The sequence below is a fragment of the Serinus canaria genome, chromosome 3 (genome assembly GCF_022539315.1).
Source record: "Serinus canaria isolate serCan28SL12 chromosome 3, serCan2020, whole genome shotgun sequence".
Classification (NCBI taxonomy): Eukaryota; Metazoa; Chordata; class Aves; order Passeriformes; family Fringillidae; genus Serinus; species Serinus canaria.
In genome coordinates, this window is record NC_066316.1 from 56,911,082 (window position 1) to 56,933,659 (window position 22,578).

At 43.6% G+C, this 22,578-nt stretch overlaps 3 protein-coding genes and 1 non-coding gene across 4 annotated transcripts; 2 read left to right on the forward strand and 2 right to left on the reverse strand.

The window, feature by feature from the left end:
• Positions 1-356: 356 nt before the first annotated feature.
• ACAT2 (acetyl-CoA acetyltransferase 2) lies at positions 357-9,304 on the forward strand. Its single transcript, XM_030235311.2, has 9 exons — positions 357-493; positions 583-717; positions 1,859-2,040; positions 3,210-3,327; positions 4,105-4,248; positions 5,331-5,453; positions 6,139-6,293; positions 8,388-8,498; positions 9,060-9,304. Exons 1-9 carry the CDS (start codon positions 445-447, stop codon positions 9,225-9,227), a joined length of 1,185 nt encoding a protein of 394 aa, XP_030091171.1. The 5' UTR covers positions 357-444; the 3' UTR covers positions 9,228-9,304.
• Positions 9,305-9,495: 191 nt separating this feature from the next.
• TCP1 (t-complex 1) lies at positions 9,496-17,989 on the reverse strand. The gene is made up of 12 exons (XM_009095254.4): positions 17,810-17,989; positions 16,173-16,258; positions 15,293-15,421; positions 14,834-14,931; positions 14,402-14,512; positions 13,547-13,728; positions 12,826-12,952; positions 12,318-12,493; positions 11,497-11,620; positions 10,525-10,717; positions 10,045-10,208; positions 9,496-9,795 (listed from the first exon to the last, which is right to left on the reverse strand). The coding sequence occupies exons 1-12, from the start codon at positions 17,880-17,882 to the stop codon at positions 9,579-9,581; spliced, it is 1,680 nt and encodes a 559-aa protein (XP_009093502.2). The 5' UTR covers positions 17,883-17,989; the 3' UTR covers positions 9,496-9,578.
• Positions 16,838-16,973, reverse strand: LOC115485028 (small nucleolar RNA SNORA29). Its single transcript, XR_003945773.1, has one exon. It is a non-coding gene; the product is annotated as a small nucleolar RNA SNORA29 (small nucleolar RNA).
• A 1,361-nt stretch (positions 17,990-19,350) lies between the features above and the next one.
• MRPL18 (mitochondrial ribosomal protein L18) lies at positions 19,351-22,315 on the forward strand. Its single transcript, XM_030235312.2, has 4 exons — positions 19,351-19,516; positions 19,965-20,145; positions 21,620-21,854; positions 22,113-22,315. The coding sequence occupies exons 1-4, from the start codon at positions 19,465-19,467 to the stop codon at positions 22,182-22,184; spliced, it is 540 nt and encodes a 179-aa protein (XP_030091172.1). The 5' UTR covers positions 19,351-19,464; the 3' UTR covers positions 22,185-22,315.
• Positions 22,316-22,578: the final 263 nt, after the last annotated feature.

The following is a 22,578-nucleotide window of genomic DNA, read 5'->3' on the forward strand; positions in this document are numbered from 1 at the left end:
GGGAGCACTTGACCCGTACGCTTTATTTTGTAAACAAACAATCGAGAGGGAGCTGGCAGCCGGCGCTGCGCAGGCACCGGGTGTGCGAGCGGGGGCACGGGGAAGCGTCCGACCCCGGCAGCCCCGGCTTGCCGGGCGGAGCCGCTCCTCTCTCCTGGGAAGGGAGGGAAGGGGAAAGAAGGGAAGGGGCTGGGAAGGAATCGGCCGAGGCCGTCCCATCGATCGCCCCAGAGGGCGGCCGGACCACGCCACCGCCCGCCCGGCCCCCGCGCTGCGCTCAGGGGTCCGGCGGCGAATCCCAGCTCGGGCTCCGTCCTGCCGCCCCGCCCGGCGGCGGGCGAGGGGCGGGACCGGCCCCGACTCCGCTTTCGCTCCGGCCGCGGCAGCCGCTCCGATCGGTCTCTCGCCGCTCCGCTCCGCGCCCACGCCGCCGCTGCTGCCGCCATGAGCGCGGATCCCGTCGTCTTCGTGTCCGCCGCCAGGACCGCCGTGGGTGAGAGGCGGCGGCGGGTGGCGGATGCTCCCGGCGGGGCCGGGCGGGTGTCCGGGTGCTGAGCTCTCCCTCTGTGTCCCCCCTGCCAGGCTCCTTCAACGGCGGGCTGTCGTCGCTCCCCGCGCACGAGCTGGGCGCCGCCGCCATCCGGGAGGTGCTGCGCCGGGCCGGGCTGGCCCCCGAGGAGGTGTCGGAGGTGATCCTGGGGCAGGTCCTCACCGCAGGTACGGGCCGGCGGCGGGACCGCTCCGTCCGAGGCAGCATCCCTTCGGGGCTGTCCCATGGGAACGGCTCACGTTTCACCTTCCAGGGCGTTATTGGGAACAAGGTTCCTTAACAAAGGACTTGAGAGGCGTCGTGGCTGCTTCTGCAAACGCTCTGGGTGACCGAAAGGATGGGGTTTTGGAAAGGCTGTTGTGAGGGATAGTGCGGGGTTTTTTAAATCCTTGATGTAGCATATGTGTGTATGTGTGAATGTCAGTTTCTTTTCTTTGTTACAGCATCTTTCTCACCTTGACCATCTCAGGTGCTAAATTTAACATCCTAAGTAATGATAACAGATTTTAAGAGCTAGGCCTGCATTTGTGTTTATCTGCAGGACTGACCTGCAAGATCTTGTGATGCAACTTGTTTGGAGACAAATATTTTGATTTAATGAAAACGTAATTGGCAGGGAATTGTTTGTTTTGAACTTCATCCTGATTTTTCCAGGGTAATGTTTAATCAGTAGAATCATAGGCAGCTTTGTATTTTAAACGTGGAGGAAGGAAATATATCTTTTTGTCTTAAAGATGATTCAGATTCCTCTGTATTTTCAGTTTGCTGAATGATGCTCTCCTTGTCCTTTTCTTTGTGTACAAAGAGCTTTGGCCTCGGGAGATGCAGATGAAGACTTTTTTTTTTTTTAATATAGTGCTCCTATTATTCTCCATCAAGATCACAACAAAGACTGGAAGCTTTCAGGTCCATCTGTGCATAGCTGTGCTTTTGGTTTCCATATGAACTTTCAGGGAAAGTTAACTGCTGGTGATGTTCAGATGCCAAAAAGAAACTCTTCAGAAAGTAGCAATTTAAATGATTTCTCATCCTACACATAAAACAGGCTACGGCTGATCTGAAGTAGTGTTTCCTCTGACTTGGCATCAAAAGCAGAGCTGTAGATATAAAACTATCAGTAGCAGATATTTATTAATCAATATAAATGAGAGAGGTTATCTGTTTAAGTGCTGGGCACTTCTCTACCCAGCAGCTAAAAGTAGGAGCCAGCTCTAAATTTTTGTGGAGTCGGGGTATTGTGAACAGTGATGAGGCAGACCTTGGTGTTTTTAAGAGCAAACAAAAGCAAAATGCTGCCTGTCCCCCCAGGTGCTGGGCAGAACCCCGTGCGGCAGGCCAGCGTGGCTGCAGGAATCCCGTACTCCGTGCCTGCCTGGAGCTGCCAGATGATCTGTGGGTCTGGCCTGAAGGCTGTGTGTCTGGCTGCTCAGTCCATACTGATGGGAGACTCCAGCGTCGTGGTCGCAGGGGGCATGGAGAGCATGAGCAAGGTAAAGCAGAGGGTTAGACTCACATTGTGCTGACGTGCTGGCAGCAGAGAGCCCCTTTTTGAAACCCTGGGTCTCCAGCCTGGCACCTGGAGGCAGATCAAAAGGGTCGCTGTGCTTGTGAACGAATTTACATGTGCAACAGTAGCACGCTTCTTTTAAAAAAAGACTTCATACTGTAGCTACTGAAAAGGTGCACTACAAACACACACTGCATTTAAAATTCCATTTTTATTTCCATCCAGCCTGGCAGTGAGTTATTTTTGTTGTCATCTTTTTGCAGGGATTCCATGCTGTTGTCTTCTTATCACTAAAGTTTCATACCTTTTTGGTGTTTTCTCATGGGCAGCTCCTCAGAGTACTGACTCTTTCTTCTTCACAAAGTAGCCAACTGACTCCAGTTCCCTTCTCAACCAGTCAACCCACTCTTTTATAGCACTTTTCTTCTCATTGGTTACAGCTGTGGCCTGTTAAAATCAGGCCTGTTCCTAATCTTTGATAATTAGCCCAGATGCAACTCCTTAGGGGTATGATTACTTTCTACACTATCTCTATTTTCTTATATTCTATCCCCCTGTAGATTTTCCTGTGACATATCACAATAGACAGGATTTTTGTATTGTAAGAGGCCATGAGAAGGAATAACTGAAAATGTTATTGTTTGCCAAGAAATTAGAGCTTGGAAAGAAAGCAAAGCAGTTTTATTTCAAGGTATTCATCCCAAGGCTGTATTCAGGAATGGGTCTGAGCTGGTGATCTGATTCCCAAGAAATGGATGGCCTCTTCTGCCAGGGTTCAGCTGCCTGTGCTGAAAGTGATGTTAACATTGCCTGACAGCAGAGTGCAATTGGGAACTACCTGGAGCAGGCTAGTAGGATGGGAGAACTACAGCCATGTGGCCCCAGGAATGATAGATTTGGTCTGTGGAGAGGAAACAACACTTGCAGTGTGGTGGTCTGCTACCAGGGGAATGCACAGGCCAAATGGCACGCCAGCTGGCAGCCTCCGGAGGGACGGGCAGAGCAGGCAGCTGGAGAGACTGCCAGGGTTTGGGATAGGTACCTCCAGTCACCAGGCAGGGAACTGTCACTGCAATGGTCACTCTGAATTGTGTACTGGAGATGTAAATATCCATCTCCATATCTCACTCCTTTCAAAATATGCTTTTGCAGGCTCCTCACGTCATTCACATGCGAGCTGGGGTCAGAATGGGAGAGGCTTCCTTGCAGGACACCATAATCCTTGATGGCCTTACAGATGCTTTTTACCAGTATCACATGGGCATAACAGGTAAGTGATGACAGTCCATAAAATGAAATGGTCAACTGAAAGAATTCACTGACAGGAAATTTCAGAAATCTGGAGTTACAAATAACGTGTTTCAAGCTTTCCTTATGTTGTAGTCACGAAAAAGAAAGAAATACGTAATATTGAAAGGCATTGAAGGCATTTTCTGTTTTGTTTCTAAAGCTGCTGCTTTGGGTTTTTCTTCTGTCTGAGCTAATCTCTCTGCACCTCTTCTACATCTGAGAAATTTAATTTCAGAAAAAATATAAACAAAAGAATCCCTCTATGTAACTGGAGCATTCAGCAGCAGAGATTTACGGTGGGGGGGAGTTACATAAAGTGCCCTGTGGATATGCATGGTTCTGCAGCTTCAGGTTATTGCACCCTGGATGGGATGGTCAGCCACCTGCTTTTCCAGACCCTGCTTTTGAAACAGAGTGACTGCAAAGTGGTTCCCTTTCCTGAAGTGGCTGTAGAGAGTTCCTGTAGAGAGATCTGAGCATAGTACTTCAGAGAAGCAATGAACTACAAAAGCTTGTTTGCATTTGTATTTAATTTGATAATATCATCTGGGAGGAGATTCCACACAGAAATTTTCACCCTCAACTGAAAATACAGAAAATCATGAGTAAACAAAAATGAGGAAATCAGAATGAAAACGGTTCAACAAACTCTGCGGTTTGCTACAGCAAACATTAATGACTGCATTTGTGTTTACAATTTTGCAATCTAAAATTTTGGCATTTCCTGATGGTGGTTTGCATTTTGTTCTTGTTTTAGCTGAAAATGTGGCCAAGAAGTGGCAAGTCAGCAGAGGGGAACAAGACCAACTTGCTGTACAGTCACAAAACAGGGCAGAGGCAGCACAGAAAGCTGGCTATTTTACAAAAGAAATTGTTCCTGTTCTTGTACCTTCTAAAAAAGGTAGGTGTGAATGGATAATGAGAGCTGATTTTAAGGAAAAAATCTGTTCTCTGCCATGGCTCCTGTAATCAGTGGATGGTTTTCCACTTACACAGCCTTTTTGTAAGCATCTGGCCTGTTGCTCTCTTTGTCAGCTTTCAGTGGTTGTATTTTAAATAAGAGAGAAGCAATGCAAATGTGGAATATCTCAGTGTAGCTTTCTGCAAATAGTAATAGTGTTTTATTGGAGATAGAATAACAACTTAGACAAAGCACTGACTTAACATAGGCTTAGATATGGTACTAAAATCAGTGGTTTTCATTTTCTTAAGCCTCCTTCTGCGCCAAACTTAAAACAGTCATATTGATCTGGCAAACCTTGCCCACCTAGTAAAATACAGTGACGATAATTAGGGTTAGTAGTTAATTATGTAGTCATGTTACATATGATGAGTATGTTTCTCTTTTGGTTTGTGAGGGATATAAACAGACCTATTACAATGCTTGAGCCAAGGTCTGTTTCTTGAGCAGGGGAATTCCCCAGCTCCTTGTAAGGTAGATGCAAAAACTGAATTTTCCAAAAAGAAATCAAGAATCAGTTCTTCAACAATTCCATTGAACAGACGCTGCAGAAAAAGTCCTGCATTAGGCTGGCTACAAACTATTTCATTATACCAGTTTAGATGATGATATTCAATGACACTTGACTATTCTTTGTAACAAGATTACCAGAAGTATCATTTTAAATATAGCCTTCTGCAGAAGTATCATTTAAAATATAGCCGTCTGCTGAAAGAGAAGGTATTGGGTTAGGAACAGCAAAAACAGTACTGACTTTTGCACATCTAGACAGTATTTTAGCTGCTAGTGTTTGTCTTAGAAAAACGGAGCTGTCTGCCCTGCTAGAAGAAGCTGGAGGGTACAGGCAGTTGTTAAACTGCCCTGAGTTGGCAGCTGTCTCCAGTGTAAGAATGCCTTGTTGGTTGAAAGGAATATGGTGTATATTCCCACTCAGCATGTTTTTTCTTTTGCTGTCTTTCTGTTTGAGAAGTGTTAGTGTTAGTGATTAGACATTCTTGTGAGCATAATGCTCTGTTTTGCAGGTCCTATAGAAGTTAAAACAGATGAACACCCTCGACATGGGAGCAACCTGGAAACGATGGCAAAGTTAAAGCCCTGTTTCCTGACAGATGGAACTGGGACAGTAACAGCAGCTAATGCTTCAGGTTGGTCCATCTGGCTTAAATGACATGGAAAAGAACAGTAGCTGCTTGTGGCTCAAGGCAGGGTCTCTGCGAGGGGTGTGGCTGCTGTGTATTCACTGCTTTGCAGGAAATGTCAATGTGTTTGACAGCGTAGGTAGAACTCCATTTTAGATGTGGTGGAGGATTTCTTTAGAGAATTGTCTTTTAATTCTTTGTTTTCTATGAAACAATACAAGAGTTTGGGCAATAACAGCAGTATTTAATAGGCTGGAAGGAATATTTCCTTTTAAAACTGTCTAAGGGTTTCTGACACTGCAGGTTTGGACAGTGGAAAACTTAACAATTCATGTTTGAAAATGTTACTCCTGTGGGACTGCCACAAGCAGCTATTAAACATCTTCCTGTGTCTTTATGCTGCTCCTTCCAAAGCCTGCCCAACAAGTACTTATTTTTCAGATTTTATTTTGATTCTTCCATCTGCTGCTTTCCAAATAGAATCACAAATGTGTCACATTTACAGCAATATAGTTTCCAGCATTTGTGGCAGAGAACAGACTTGGCTGGTATAAGCAGTACCGACCTAAACCAGTAAATTATTTGTTATTTTTGTTTAGTCTAGATTGTGATTTTATGCAAGCAGGAGAAAGTGATACAATAAAAGTCATAAACTCCAACAAATAGGTACAAATTGTTTGTTATTCCACAGGTTTAAATGATGGAGCTGCAGCTGTTCTTCTAATGAAGAAATCAGAAGCTGCTAGGAGAGGTCTTATGCCTTTGGCTCGGATTGTATCTTGGGCTCAGACAGGTATAGATCCATCTATTATGGGAGTAGGACCCATTTCAGCAATAAGGAAAGCTGTAAGTAATCACTTATCTATGTATCCATGATGCTAAAACTCTTGGTTTTAATTGCTTTTTGTTTTCTGGCCAGGTCTTGCTTTTGCCCTGTTCTAAAGAAAACTTAGTAGGAAAAAAGTAAACTATGTGAAAAACAGACTCAAAATAGTGTAATATATAAGATTAGGAATCCTAGTGCTACTAGGCTACTACCTACTTGTTGGAAAAAGGAAACCCAAATGCATATGTGTATAAATAGACTTCAGAGCATAAACTAGTCAGGTTCGTGGAAAGGTACCAAGATAACCTAGGAGGCTAAAGATCAAATTTCAGGCATGTGTGTAACTCACCTGTTTCAGTGATATGGTTCTGATGCTGTGTCTGGCCAGGTTAATTTTCAGATCATTGCCGGAATGTATTTGCAATAGTACAACACTGAGGGAAGGGCCACTGAGTGCCATCTGCATTAGCCACTGGGACAGTGCCCTTTGTGTTTCAGTTTGGCCTGCAAAAAGCTTGGAACTTACCAATTGGACTCCTTTCAGGTGTAAGCTAAACAGGAAGGTGCATTCCAAAACCACATCTAACGTGCTCAGAGCATTACTGCACCCACTGATATGCTCACTGTTCAGTCCACAGGACAAGGTTCTCAATGTCCCAGTGAGCAGCCCTGCTGGTACCACACTGCTTGCTAATACATCCATAACCCATAACAGACCCAGCTGATTATTTGTTAAAGCTTAGCTATGAAAGTGAGCATGAAAAGAGCTAAGAACAGGTTTGTTTTAATGTTCATTATTTTTTTAATACTGTGTAAAGGCCTTATTTTGTTCACCTCTGAAATGTCCTGGTGATGTGGAGGTCTGACCTGAACTCACCCAAGCTCTGTGGCTTTTGACAAGAAAATCAGACTTACAATGCTGAAGCTTTCTCTTACCATATCTCAAACTGTTCTTTTAAACGAAGGGTGCAGTAACTGCATATACAATACAGTTTTAGTATAAACTGTGGGGCAGACAAGCTGTACCTCTAACTGTATACATACTACGAAAAAGGGCATGCTACTTCATAGAGCATGGTCCTAATAACACCAAGGTTGTGGCTTCAATCCCTTTATGGGCCATTTATTTAAGAACTGGACTTGATGATCCTCATGGGTCCCTTCCAACTCAGCATATCCTGTGATTCTGTGATTAAACTTTTTAATGTGTGTTACCAAATGTTCAGACCCTCCATGTATTGTTTATCACTTCAGAATTTTAGAGTAGCACTTTATAGTAAGAGAATGACTGTGTTATACATTAAGTGTTACAATAACATTGTGTATCTTAAGCTTTTCCCAGAAGAATGGGATACTCCATACTGTCTATTTTATCTATAGAAAAAGGCTCTCCTTGACTATAGCCTCAGAGGTGCACCAGTCTGGCTAGCCTAGGTTGTGAAACATCAATAGTGATGATTCTGCTGATAAAGTATTACTTTTAGAAAAAAAGTGAGTGGAAGTAAAAATGTACACGTGTGAAACATGCCTACTCCTGTACCAGAGTAGGCAGTTGCATCACAAGTTTCTCAAGTGAAAACATGAGCCAAACCATCTTCAAAAAAAGTCACCTGTGAAAAGCTTAAAGTGCCAGCTTTCAATGAAAAGGCAGGAGAGACTGGACAAATCAGATGTGGCACTGATCACTGATGGTTGACATCGCACTATATCCTGTGTTAAAGTCTCTGTTAATAGAGACTCCCTAATGGAGTCAGACTGTGTCCTAAAAAAATTGGTTTTAATCTCTTAAAGCCTGCTTCTGAATGCAGTGCTTATTGTAGTAAGGGCACTGGGTACAGTTTGATTCTCACAATTGCACCACCACTGCTACTACGTGTAAAATAAATAAAGATTTTTATGAGCAGCCAGCATTATTACAGCTCATTGTACTGACTTGTCTGACACTGAAGCCTGTAGTCTTCAATAATTCTGTCATCAACACTGGCTATAAAAAATTGTTTTCCTTCAACTTTTCTAAAGCTTCAAACCATGCAATTTACATCTTATGAAAAGCTTCCTCTGGTCCTAAGGAAGAGCTAGAAGATAATAAGGTCTTATTTGCACTGTTTTCTCAGATTGACAAAGCTGGCTGGACTCTGGAACAAGTTGACCTGTTTGAAATTAACGAAGCCTTTGCGTCACTATCTGTTGCAATAGCAAAAGAACTGAAAGTAAATCCAGAAAAGGTAATGATTTGTAGGCTGGCATTAGCTTACCTCCTCTAATTCAAACTTGTCCCATTCTGTGTGTGTGGATTGTAAAGATGAGCACAGCTCTCTTGCAATCCCTTTGGTAAGCAAATAGGGTGGGAGCCCCAGCAGGCATTTCCTCACACTGCTCTGTCCTGTGGCTTTGCTAGTTTCCCAGCTGAACAACTTCCAGCGTTGTTGCAGTGGATTTTTATGCAAATCTAGGCAACTGCTCAAACATACTTAATTCAGAACTTGAAATTGCTGCCTCAAGTATATTTGCCACAATATTATTTCAGTGATGGCAAAAAGCATGGATGGATATTATTCTCCCCTCCCTAAATTCACCTCTTATCTTCAGAGTGAAGACTGCACCCTTGCAGAAGAAATACTGATTATTACCAGCTGTTGCACTCATATGGACTTTCTTGCATGAAGTGAGGTTTGAGGTTTCAAGCCTCAAATAATTAAGGGCTAGATCCCAGTGAAGTCATTTATGTTGAAAATCAGCTAAGCCAGTTAAATGTTCTTGACTGTCTGTTTGCGTTTTTTTTTTAGATCAATATACAAGGTGGAGCTATTGCTCTTGGCCACCCTCTGGGTGCCTCTGGTTGTCGCATCCTTGTAACTCTCCTATATGCACTGGAACGAACTGGTGGGAAACGTGGTGTTGCTGCTCTCTGTATAGGAGGAGGAATGGGAATAGCCATGTGCGTTGAGAGATAAATGTGAGAGAATGAATGAACAGCTAGTGTGAACTAGCTTTGAAACATTTTACTAATAAACTTCTCATAACATTTTAACAGCTCACATTTTGTTTGTTTTGCCTAAATGTAAGTAAGCTTGCACCATTACTTTTTGACATTCAAGCACTGACTTGACAAAGAGGTCAGTGGTTACTGCAGGCACACTAGTTGTTAACACGCTCTAGAGCCTAAATTCCCACTGCACGGACCAAGCTTGCTTTCAAAAATTAACTTTGTTCACAAGAAAATAGCAGCAACATTCAACCACTTGTTTTATTAACATTTTAGTTATAAGAGTGGGTAAGTGAAACAAACATAAATAAAGCCTAAGTTATTCTTCAAGTGCTCCAGACTGAACTGCATCCTCATAGCACCCTCCTCTCTCTTCTTTAGTTTCAGGGTGCAGTTTAATAAGATCATCAATTCGAAGAATAGTAATTGCAGCTTCTGTTGCAAACTTGAGGCTTTTAGTTTTGACCATGGTTGGTTCAAAGACACCAGCTTGCTTGTTATCACGAGGTTTTCCATTGATCAAGTCAAGACCAATCCTGAAAAAAAGGAATGTTGTCAGATGGAGAGGGAGAAACAGCAGAAATACAGCTGGGAGTATGCTGGGTAGCTACTACTTCATTACAGCAATATATACACACAACTGAAGGGCAGGGGCAAAGGAGTTCACTGATAACATACCTTTTTTTTACTATGCAAATTATGGTTCAGTAAACTGGGAGAACAATTTCCATCTAGGTCACCAACCCACATCACTTTTATCAGCCTTCTACCAGACAGATACTTGCCATTTCAGATTTTTGCGATCTGGGTTAACTTGAGCCTCATTGTGGAATGCTCTCAACTTTGCAACAAGATCTGTGGCATCCTGGGCAGCATTTACTGCCAATGTATTTGGAATTACTAAGAGGGATCTTGCAAATTCTGCTATTGCAAGTTGTTCACGTGATCCCTAGAAAGAGGAAAAAAGTTTTTAAACCGGTACTACATCAAGAAAGGAAAAAAGACAGCCACAATCAAGAACAGCACTAATAGGTAGGGGTTTTCACATGGAAAATCTGTATTTGGGTCAAAAAAAACATAGAATCTAATTATGAGAGAAAGAATTAACTAATATCCTCCATTTTAAAGAACCATCCTAGATTCTGTAAGATGATTATGTTTTCATGAACCACAGAAATGATTTCTAGTAGATGAAAATAAAGGCCTGGAGCTTCATGGTGCAAGTCTAACACACACACACCACTGCTGCTTTGTGCAAGACTTACCATGCTGGTTGCATAATTTTCAAGATATATTGAAAGTGCTGCCTCTACAGCACCACCACCTGGGACAACAGACTTGGACTCCAAAACCCTTTTGACAACACAGAGAGCATCATGTATAGATCGTTCCATTTCATCACACATGAAGTCATTGGCTCCTCTCAAGATAATTGATGCTGAAGTACGAGCCTTTGTACTAGGAAGAAAAGGAATCAGAAGTCAGCTGTGTTGGATGGAACCTAGATTAAAATTCTTCTTGGTAATTTTTTTCTTCTAGAGCCAAATTCAGTTGAGCCTCATTATTTCAACATTAAAAAAAAAATCTTAACATTGTTATGTGTCCTTGCAGGATACATACATTGTAACTTAGCCACCATTTTAATGTCTAACATGCATGCATCTAGTTTGAATTTTAATCTTTTAAAGAAAGATTCAAAGTGAGGTGACAAGATGTTTCCCCATCAAAGAGGGGAAAGCATACTTAGATAATACGAAAGATCCCTTTTGCACAGCCCTCAAGTAAGTTAATGACTGCCAATGTTACAGAAAAGGCTGTCACATGTAGCTGACACACAAGTGCCATGGGCAGAGTGTGTCATTCATGCTCAAATGACACCACAGGAACATGAACACCCAGAAGGGATACTGAAGCAGTGGAAAAGTTATTATCCAAAGTACCATCTCTAAAGGGAAACCAGTTTAGAAACATTCATTTATAAACGAAAATTTAAGTAAAAACTGCCTAGCAATTTGATTGTCTCATATACTGTAGTTCACAAAATGTATCCAGCTCCAGCAAAAGAGACTAAATACTGGTACTTTCACCTCTAATTTGCACTGGATTTCTGTATGATTATTTTCGCATGTGTATAACTACTCCAACCACTCAGACAGCATGAAGTAAATAAATGCAATTTAATCTCAAACTTAGCAGAGAACATATACAAAACTGAGTATTTTTAAAAGGATCCTTACTTCTTGATTAAAATCAGCTCATCATCACAGATTCTCTCTTGAATCACTTCCTCTGCCTGTCCCAGCATTAATGCCTCAAAACTCTCCTCACCTTCAAGGTTTGCAAGGGTTGAACATATGGTTGCTTTAAAAAACAAACAAAAAAGTGAAGTTAGCATTCAATTTCTGCACATCATCCTTTGCCCACTTCCCAGGGTAGGTGTACAGAAAGAAATGCAGAAATAAAAGCTGTATTGAATAGATTTTTCTAGTTCTCAGGCAGCAATTCAGTATTTCTAACTGATAAACTGCTCCTTTAATTCAACTTTTACAGCACTTCTTTTTTGACAGCCAGTACAAGTTCCCATGCTTTACCACAATGAAAAAGTTTTCTTCCAAATTTAAGAACTGACAGACAAAAATATGTACAGGACCAGATTTTTTTAAAAGTATGATTTAGTGATTTAGGAGTTCTTCATTCGCCTTGAACTAGCTAAACAATGTACTTAACTGTCTAAACAGAGGCTTATGAATGCATGCATAATAGAGACTTCTAAATAAACACAGATTATGGCTCCTATTTCCACAAGAGGCCAGTCTTCACTGTGCCAGGCAGCTTCTTCTCCTCCCACTGTAAATCTTCAACAATCAAGCTTACAGTACTACTTTGACAAAGACCACTTAAAAGCAACAGTAAAGCTAAAAAGAAGTGGCTCGGCTATACTCATACTGACCCTGAATGTTAAGAAGTTGTATTTTAAAAATGAGTTAAGAAATACCTTAACAACAGCTTCTACTTTGAAGAATAAATTTCTAAAACAGTAATTCTTACACAGACATACCTCCTGATGCCTTAGCAATCCGCTTAAGGTCTTTTTTTACGACTCTTCGTACTGCCATAGCTCCAGCATCAACAAAATATTTCAGACACATATCATCAATACCTCCAGTGGTGAGAATCACATTGGCACCAGTGGCCAGAATCTTCTGGATTCTTTCTTTGGTAATATCTGACTCTCTGCAAAGATTAATGTCAAAGTTATAAAAAGGTATTAAGAAATACACCCTCACATCTTGTCAGCCAACTTCCTGAAACCTTAATGCAGAGCTCTGCAAGAATGTACCACTGCACAAACATATTTGCATTTCTTGAAAACTGACTTAATACTAGTTCTGCCTCCAGAAGTGAAGGCTTCTTCCATTACTATTTGGTATTGGTGGGAAAGGTTAACATTCAATACATTTTTTACCTCTTGCCCTCAGCCAAAATTAGATTAAGCCACCTCAACTGAAGAGACCAAATCAAGCCTGTGCAACCCCACTGCCTCAGTTATTCAAGCTTCCACACACCTCTGCCTTATCTGGTCCAGCTTCTCAGGGTCTGAGATAACAACCTGAACACCAAGCTTCATTTTTGCTTTCTGCAGGCTGAAGTCAAGGCATGCAATCTTTGCATTAACTATTCTCTTGGTCATACCTGATGAAGAAAGATAAGCAAGAAGGATTTTGTCAAATCAATTAAACAGAACATCAAGTCAGCATTAGAGATTAAAATTAGCATTACTTTCACATTTCAGATTCCTACTGTTTGCTTCTCCACCTTCAGTTCTGCCCTACTGCAGAAAAATGCCAATTGAGATTTTCCTGTGTTACCTTTTTACATACCCTGTGCCCAAAACGTGAACGACCATGACAGTCTGACCTATTGGTCTCACATCCTCTAAGTCACCTAATCACAGCACAGCTCCGCTAAATGAACAGTTCCCCACAAACCTAGCAGTGGCTCCCCACAAGGGAAGCCCTTAAGTTCCACCAGACCACAATGCTACCTTGCTGACACTGATCTAGAGAAACTACAGCAACTCACCAACACTTTGTGGATCACTGCTAGCTGGCAAGCTCTAGTCTAAGAAACACTGGTGAAGTGCAGCATTCTGTGTTCCTGTTTAATTGTTCTGGAACTGAAAACCCACACGACTTGCAATGAACCCAGCCAGTAAGGAGAGTGATGCAGAAAGACGGAGAGGACTGAGATGCCATGGAGGATTTCTGGAAGCCAGGCTGTTCTTACCCTGAGAGCCCACCACGCAGTTGAGAGCGTAACCGTTGACGAGAATGCTCTCCTTCTGGCTGCGGCCGTGGGCCTTCAGAACATTGACCGAGTTGATGGGGTACCGAGCCTGACCCTTCTGGTCTGTGTATTTAACTGCCAGTGCAGCATCCACCACCATGTTAGCAAAGAAATCACCATCACTGAGAGGCTGTTAAGGTTAAAACTGAAGAAGGAAACTAGTATTATGCTTAAGGGGAAAAAAACCAAACCAAACCAAACCAAACCATGAACAGAAATAACTGACAGTGCCAAAACTAAGTTTCTACAAAAGAGCAGCAGAAAGGCAAATAAGTGCTATCTCTCCTCATCCTTGTATTAAAGGAAAGAGTAATTCTAAAATCTGAAACACTGGTAGGAAATTATGACAGACTAGTATGAAACCTGAATTTTACATACCTTTTGTTGCTATCCTATGGCCAGTCTGCACAAAAGCTAAAAATGCAAATTTTTCTGTGCCCATGGAGTAAAATTTAACTTACTTTCCTCTGATTCACTCCCAGGTACTTCTGTAACGCATTCTTCTATTCACGCAACTCTTTATCTCGTCTCCCTAACAGGCAAAGCAATTGTTAGGAAACAATACCCTTTAAAAGCTATCATGATGTGCCAACCCAGATTTAAATAAATTGAGAAGAATTTGAACATGCTTTCCTATGCCAGGTCACAATACCTGTAAAATGCCTGTTATAAACACAACAGCTTCAATACTGTGTCATGTTCATAAGAGCTGCTGCCAAGGATACTCTAGCCTAGCTACTGAAGCTCCCTAATCAACCACTCCCCCTTCACTCACTTGATCAATTTAAAGGATACACTCCTATGATTTTCGAGGACATTGATGTTTTAGCAGCATTAATTAGGCACTCCCTGCCCAACTCATCTGTGTTAATAACAAGATTTTCATTGATGTAGCGAACAGCTTCCCTGTAAAATAAAGACAAATACACTACTAAAGAACCACCCCCATAAGAAGACAAAAACTTACATGTTGCCACCTCTTCTAAATGGTACCTCAAAGAACAAAGGATAACATCAATTGCTCTGCAAGGACACTAACGTGGCTCATTCCTTTACATGATAACAGAAATACAATTAAAAAAAAAAAGAAAATCCACAAGAAAATCCGACCCAAACCAACCAAAACCCCAGCACCCCTGAAACAAACCACCATATTCCACTTGGCACCAAGAAGTCTGTAATAATGCAGTCATAAAATGCTGAAATTCATCTGTATCAGTTTCTTACTTGCAGGCAAGTCTGTATCCACCGATAATGGAGGTAGGATGAATTTTCTGCTTCACCAACTCATCTGCGTTTTTGAGAAGTTCTGCAGCAATAATTACCTGTTTGAAATACAAACACTACATAAGTGCATTCCACATAAACAACGCAGAACTAAAACCAGTTGCTGATGTGAGGTGAGAGCTACCTAATTCCAACCCCCACCAAGGTATCTAAAGTCTCAGGCAAGTTTTCAACACTCAGTATCATTCCTCATACTTCAGTTCTTGCAGTTGTTAAAAATTAAAAACCTAAATCCAGCCACTATGACCAACCTTCAAGATAGGAAAAATCAATAATGAAACAGAAGTGAGCTAATTCCCTTCAAGAGCACCACTTGGCATTTGGAAACTAGCATCTATGGAAAACACCACATCTGAACACTGACTTTGGATTTAGCTGCCTGTAAAATTTGCTACATACCACTGAGGTGGTCCCATCACCAACTTCTTTGTCCTGCAGGTCTGCCAGCTCACAAAGGACTTTTGCAGCAGGATGTTCCACTTCCAGCAGTTTCAGAATGGTTGCACCATCATTAGTAATGGTCACGTCCTAATTTTCAGAAATCAAATGTGCATGTGAGGTATATTCCTATTATACTTTCACTGTTGTGTTTCATAATGTTCATACAGAAAGAAATTAATTATTTGCAACTGCCAATAAAATTACTATTTATAACAAAACTTTACTCCTTCTTTTTAACATGGAGTCCCATTCTAGCAACAGAAATGTTACCAGTGCAGGATCTGCCCTTTCTTTTGATCAGAAAAGCCTTTATGGTACAGAAACTCAAACATTTTGCAAATACTGGATAAGTAGTCATGCAATGACTTCCCTCCAAAACAGTATTTTATTAGATCAGCCTGGAAAATTACAAACTTTCTTCAATTGCTTGAAATATTTTAAAATACAAAATACTGTTTAAAAGTTGGTTGTGAATTACCTGTTTTTTTTTTTTTTTGTTATTTCTCCTTATGTGGAGACCAGGATATAAAAAAAAAGCACCTGTTAAACCTGACTTAAATGGTGAAATTAATTTCTTGCAATCTGATCCATATTTTAAGTGGTTACAAGGACTTACCTACAGAAATTAAGTAACTGTAACACATATATTACAACCACAACAGATGAAACGAAAATGATGTAACACACATTACACACTACTCAATTTTACCACAGTTCTCCTACCCCTCTCAGGATAAAACAGGCACATGCACATTAGGCCTATGAAGCACACTAAGTGGAAGCACTTTTACACAGGAACACAAGCCCTCCTGATACTTGCTAAAGTAACATTACTTACCCCAATATCATCCACCAACATCTTATCCAGACCAACTGGCCCAAGAGAACTCTTCACAATATTGGCAATAGCAGATGCAGCAGTAACTGAATACATGAAAGAAGTAAATAAAAAAACGTTTTATCTTCCCAGCTTTAGGATGATTGTCAGGTTTGTACGAAACAGTGCCAAGAACCAACACATCAGGAATTTGACAACAAGTGATCTAATCTAGCATTACATTTCAGCCTATCTAACCTGAGGCTTTACCTTACTTTGCCAGGCTTGCTGCTACTAAAAAAATACAATCTGCACCAAACCTCACTCTTCCCTCCTGGCTGGTTTAGCTAGCTAAGCTGACTGACCAGAAAAAGAATGGTTTCTCTGCTGTCTCGGTAAAATGGAGGACAGAACTGAGGTCAGAGGAGCAGTGGTGTTACATCAGGAGGGGTTGGCAGCACTGCTGCTTTTGGCTGCAGCAAGCTGTGCCACAAGACTTCACTCTAACTTAGTCCTCAGTTCTGGGCAGAGAACAACGGCATCACCACACATCAATCAGTAAAACAAGTTTTGGTCCTTATCAGGCCCGTGGCTGAAACAAAACATTCACTTCTGCAACTAAGTCACCAAAAGTGACTTTTGAGTTACTACTAAAACAACACAAAGCCTTTAAACAATGACTCATTTAAAGATTGTTCTGCCATCTTCATATAGGAAAAAGATACAATCAACCTTTTCCTTCAGACCATGGCAAGTTTTTCTCTATCCCACAAGCATAGCCACTTAATCTAGAAATTGAAAAAGTGGTAGTTAAATGGGAACAGTTATAACTCAGGCAACAGATAACTTCAAACAACATAATTTATTTTGCTTACAATGATTAATGTCAGCGTTTTGGAAGAAATAACGTTGTACTAAAGGTGCCATTATCACGTGGAATCCCACTCGTGAATTAAAACAAGGCTCGTAAATTTTAAGTAGTTGCATAAAGTACCATCAGAGCTACAGTAAAGAATCTCAGTTTGATCGGGAAGCAAGTTTTGGCTTCTTCCTTTGTCTTTTGTCTACTCAGAATCTGCGATCGGTCTCGGAATTTGCAGCCTTCCCCCAGGACTTGGGGCTCAATCCTGAGCAATGGGTAACGTGTTTGAGCAGCACAGTTACACAGTTACAAAAGTGGGTGGTCCCCACTTTCCGAAGGAGATTATTCCCTGTGCTGAGCAGCGGGAACCTTCCCCAGCAGCCCCTTCCCCTGCAGAATTCTCCGCAGGCCTTGCAGATTCAGGCCCTACGCGGTCGGGACGGGGAGAGCGACCTCGGTGCAGCAGCAGCAGCCGCCCCGGCCCGGTGTTCGCTGCTACCAAGGGATGGAGGGAGGGGGGTGCGGGGTCGCGTCGCCACTCACACTCCGGGAAGCGGCGCGGGATGGCGTGCGCTCCTCTTCCGCCCGCCCGCCTCCCTCCCTCCATCCACCCTCCCTTTACTCCCTCCCTGCAGGCAGCAGCGGCCCGGGACGGAAGGAATCTCTCGAGAGGAGCGGCAGTTCCCGGGCAGACCGGGGCGGGCAAGCACATGGCAGAGGTGACCATGGCCGCGCCATGTTCGCTCTCTGCTGCCCCTCCCTCTCCCCCCCCCTTGCCGAGACGCGCTACCGTTACCGTTTTGCGTGCGGACCGTGTCACCGCTGGTCCGCTCGCCGAACACGGCCAGGGGCCCCTCCATCGTCGACATCTTGCCGCCCGGGCGCGGCGCCACACGCACAGGGAAGGGACTGGAGGGCGCGGAGAGGCGGGATGGCCGGGGCGGCGCGAGGCACGCCGGGAACGCGCCCCGCTGCGCGAGGGGGCGGTGGGGCGGGGCACGCACCGCGGGGGGCGGGGCCGCATCCCGAGCCTGCCCAATCCCGGAGCTCGGAGCCGCCCGGCCTCGAGCTGCGATTGGTGGGCGCTGCTGAACAAAGAAGCCGCGAGACGGGGCGCGGCCGGGGCGCTTCCACGAGCTTCTAGAAGGTGTTGCGGGCCTGGGCGCGCAGGCGCGTGCAGTGGCGCCGCTGGCGGGGCAAGGGATCGGCGCGGGAATGGCGCCCGCTGCCCTACGGTGGGACAAACCCACCTTCCCAAAGTGGGGACCTCGGCATCCGGGGCCGTACCTGCCCTTCTCAAACACGTTGCCCGTTGTTCGGGATTGTACCCCGACTTCTGGGGGAAGGCTGCAAATTCCGAGATCAGTCTCAGGTTCTGAGATGGCAAAAGATGAAGAAGCTGAAAACCTGCTTCCTGGAGAAACTGAGATTCAAGCTGATACTTTAGGCAGAACACTTTTAATGAGGATTACTCTAAGTCATGACTGCGATTGCTCTTGATAATGGCACCGTTGTATGGTTTGAAGGTCTCTTGAGATGTAACTGTTCCTATTATCTTACCACTTTCAGTGGCTTGGTTAATGGTTTTAAAATACGGGGAAAACTTCAGGGAGTGGTGGGGAGACAGGGAACATGTAAGGCTCAGGATGAGCATATATAAATTCGTAGGGCATGATGTGAACAGGCTTCTTGTATTTTGACTGGTACCTAGAGTGGCCAGGAGTGACCTCCACTGCCATAGCTGTATCTGACTCCTATGGCAGTGTCCAGAGTTCCCCTGCCAGATGGTGCCAGGGTCTGTCACCAGGCCTTCATCCTCCTTTCAATAAAGTTTGCTCTTAGGTGACTCATTAAAAGCGTTTTCAGGACTACAGCAGTTAAATACAGCTCCAAACACGTAGTGCAAACAATACAGCTGCAATAAGGCTCCTGCACGGACATGCTTGCAGGAGGATGCTTTGAGAAGGCAGAGAAGCTCTGCTGTACCTATGTGCCGCAGGAGCAGTTGGAACGAAGCCTAAAACAGGATGATGGTAGTTCCTGAAACACCTACTGTTGCTCTTTACCCACTCCCTTTCCGCGCCTTGGTCCCTCTTCCTTACACCCGTTCCAGGAAAAGCAACCCGGAGGCCGGTATTCCCCAAAGCCCTTTTTCCACGGGCAAAAGTTAAAAGATAACCCCCCGAGTCGGGGCAGTGTTTTTTGCTCTGTTTTACGAGACGCGAGTACCACGCAGCCGCCCCTCCCCGGCGCCACCCGCGGCGCGGCTCAGCCGGCGCAGCAGCACCGGTCCAGCGCTCGGCGCTTCCGCCTGACCCCGCCGGCAGCGGGCGGAATTCCCGCGGCCGCTTCCGCGGGAAGCGCCGCCCCTCGCGCATGGCGGCTCCCGGGTGTCCCTGAGCGGCGGCCGGGGAGTGGCAGCCGCCCGGGGCTTTGGCGGTCCGGCTCCCCATGGCGCTGAGCAGCCGCCTGCTGCTGGCGGCCGGCGGGCTCCGTGCAGCGGGTAAGCCCAGGGCTCCCCGTGCCGGCCTTTGCTGGCGGCGGCTCCGCGCTCCCGGGGACGTCCGGCGGCCGGGTATCTTGGCGGTGCTGCTGTGCCAAGGATGAAGGGTTTATACCTTGTTGTTTGGTAGCGCTGTCTCTGGTTTCTTGTGTACTTCGCTTTCAGTGTTTTGTAAAGCTTTGGTCCTAGGGATCTCCTAGTCACGCGTGAGTTTATATTTTACATACGACATTAGAAACGGCGTTAGTGTACTTGCAGTTCACCTCATAAATTGGGGAAACAGATTGAGGTCTTGTCATTTATCTGTTAGGTGCTTAAAAAAATAAAAGCAAGATCATTCTGCCCTGCGGAATTCTGTAAGCTGTGTCATTGTGTACTGTATCCATTCTACTGTCTGCACTACGTGTTTTTTTAATCTTTGGTGTTTTTTATCTGCTCTCCCCCCAAGGTGTTCGTTTTGCATCAACTACAGCTAGTCTCAAAACTGAGACTGAAGTGGACACAAGTGAAAATGAGGTTGTTGCTCCAAACTTCACTAACAGAAATCCACGGAACTTGGAGCAAATGGCCCTGGCTAGGAAGGAGCGGGGCTGGAAGACAACATGGCCAAAGCGTGAGTTCTGGCACAGGTGAGTCAGGAAGTTACTGCCAGAAATGAAGACTCCAAAAAAGAAAAAAAAACAAAAACCAACAAAACAAACCCCAGAAACCCACATACAAAATATGTATTTTGGGTTGCTGAATCAGTTAGCACATTAGTGTTTCTTAATCAGCAAGCATCCTCTGTGTTCAGAGGAGAGTGTACTAGTAGCACATGAAAGCATATGTAGTCAAGATTTTTACATCTATTGTTAAGGCAACAGTACTGTTGCTTAAGCAACAACTTTTAAACTCGGGATTCTCTCGCTCCTGTGCCTACCATGCTTCATGGTTTTATTTGAGGCACCATAATAGTCTGTTTAGGGTTCTTTTATGTTTGTTGATTTTGTTTTGTTTTAAATTTACTTGTCGTCTGGAAAATAAGTTCATTTTAAGCTGGCATTTCAAAGTCTTTATTTTGTTCTTGTGGGGAGAACCCCATCCAGGAAAGCCAATACTTTCTCCGTGCAATAAGAAATAGTTGCTCCTAATAAATGTTCTACTGTTATTTTGGAGGTTTATGAGGTACTTTCTGACCACTTGCAGATGTCAACAAGTTGCTGTGTCAGAACTCAACACCTGCTGTGTCAGCTCAAGCATTTAATGGACTGCATAGTGACCCCAAAGTTCCATTTCTGTTGGAGCAGCTCCCGTCATATATATCTGTTCCACACTGTGCAGGTGTACAGTGCTTGGTTTGGAGTGGGTGCTGGTCTGTGGCATTGTAGGACTGTGGTTCTGAGTAACTGATGAGAAGTTGCTCTTGGAATTTCACTCTTCTGAGCTAGCAATAGGAGTTGTGTGAGTTGACACAGGCAGGCCACTGAAATGATCACAAAACTATGGCTGAAATGCAAACAGTACACTTAATTTCATTACCTTGCTAACTGAAGGATCCCAAAGGAATGCCCAGGTGGAGACATAGGTGGGAATGCCGGCATTGTTAGGCCTAGTCTGTGCAGGTAGTGAGCCTGCTGTTGGCACCCATTTACTAGGGGCATTTAAGTTTATGTAAACCATCATGCTGTGGTCTCCTCTGTGCTTTTTATGATCTCTGAGCTTTCATGGTCTATCTGTCAAAAGAGGGAGCTCAAGCATGTCCATGGGAGAGCCTCCAAGGCTCTTTGAACACTTGTTACCTCTATACAGAGATTCTACTTCTCAAAACAGTTAGGGGATAAACAGCAGTAGGTATAATACGTGGGGTTTCCCACAATGTTATTCTCCAGGACTTGGCGTTCCCAGCTGCAAGGTCACTTCAGCAAATCCTCCTCACTATTTTTCTGTTTTTAACCCTTTCCTTCCAACACAAGTCCTGTTTTGTGTCTTAATAAGCAAAACTCTTAATATAATGTAGTATATTATTACATTCAATTTTATTTCATAAAGGGAGTAATTTAAGCATTTGGCTCTGTTCTCTGCAAAAGACATCATAATCCTCTTTTACTTCTTTCCTGCACTCAGATTACGGCTAGAGCGGACACAGCATTACGTAGAAGCCTTTGTTGAGCGCTCCAATGGGGATGTTGTGGTATCTGCCTCTACCCGAGAGTGGGCCATAAAGAGACACTTGTACAGTCCCAAGGGAGTAGCCGCATGCAGAAACCTTGGCCGTGTAATGGCACAGCGCTGTTTGGAAGCAGGAATCAACTTTGTGGACTTTAAAGCCATTATCCCCTGGGAACGCCGCTGTGACTCGGCAAGTACCCATCTACTTATTCCTTTGGCCCTTTTTGCCTTTTTAGGCATTAATTTTACTTCTCTTCACCTTCAATTTTCTCATGTGGCTTGACAATCCCTCCTTGCAACACTCAGAAGGGCTTTGACAAGCTGCAGTTCCTGATATTATGCTTCCATGAGGCTGCTAATCTCTGCCCCTCCATATAACATGTTCCCCCTGATACTTAAGTCCTGCTGGCTTTCTTTTGTATTTATATGTGTCTGTCTTTTTAACAAGATTCAGGAATTTGAGAAAGGTGTGAAGGAGGGTGGTGTTGTTCTGCATGAGCCACGAAGAATCTACCGGTAAAATGGAGATCGTTGGGAAGACTTTCCGAGGAACAAGGATCACTTCTTTAGGTTTGTGTACTGGCAAAGGGAATGTCCAGAGCTGGAAAAAGTTGGAATGTGTCACCTTATAATAAAATATTTTCAAATGGATAGGAGTGTGTAATTTTCTTCATTCTAAAATGATCAACACCTTTAATGCTAGAATAAATTTATCACAGTTCAGCTTGACAAAATTTATTATTAATGCAATGTTTTAAAAATATATTTTTATTTTTAATATTTGATTTTGTTTGTTCCAGCCTGAACTCTGGAAATGCTTTGATAGTTGATCCCTGTACACTGGCAGTTTAACCTAGCAAAGTGTAGACATGACAATAATGTTTAGAACTGTGATAAAGTGATAAAGATGTGCA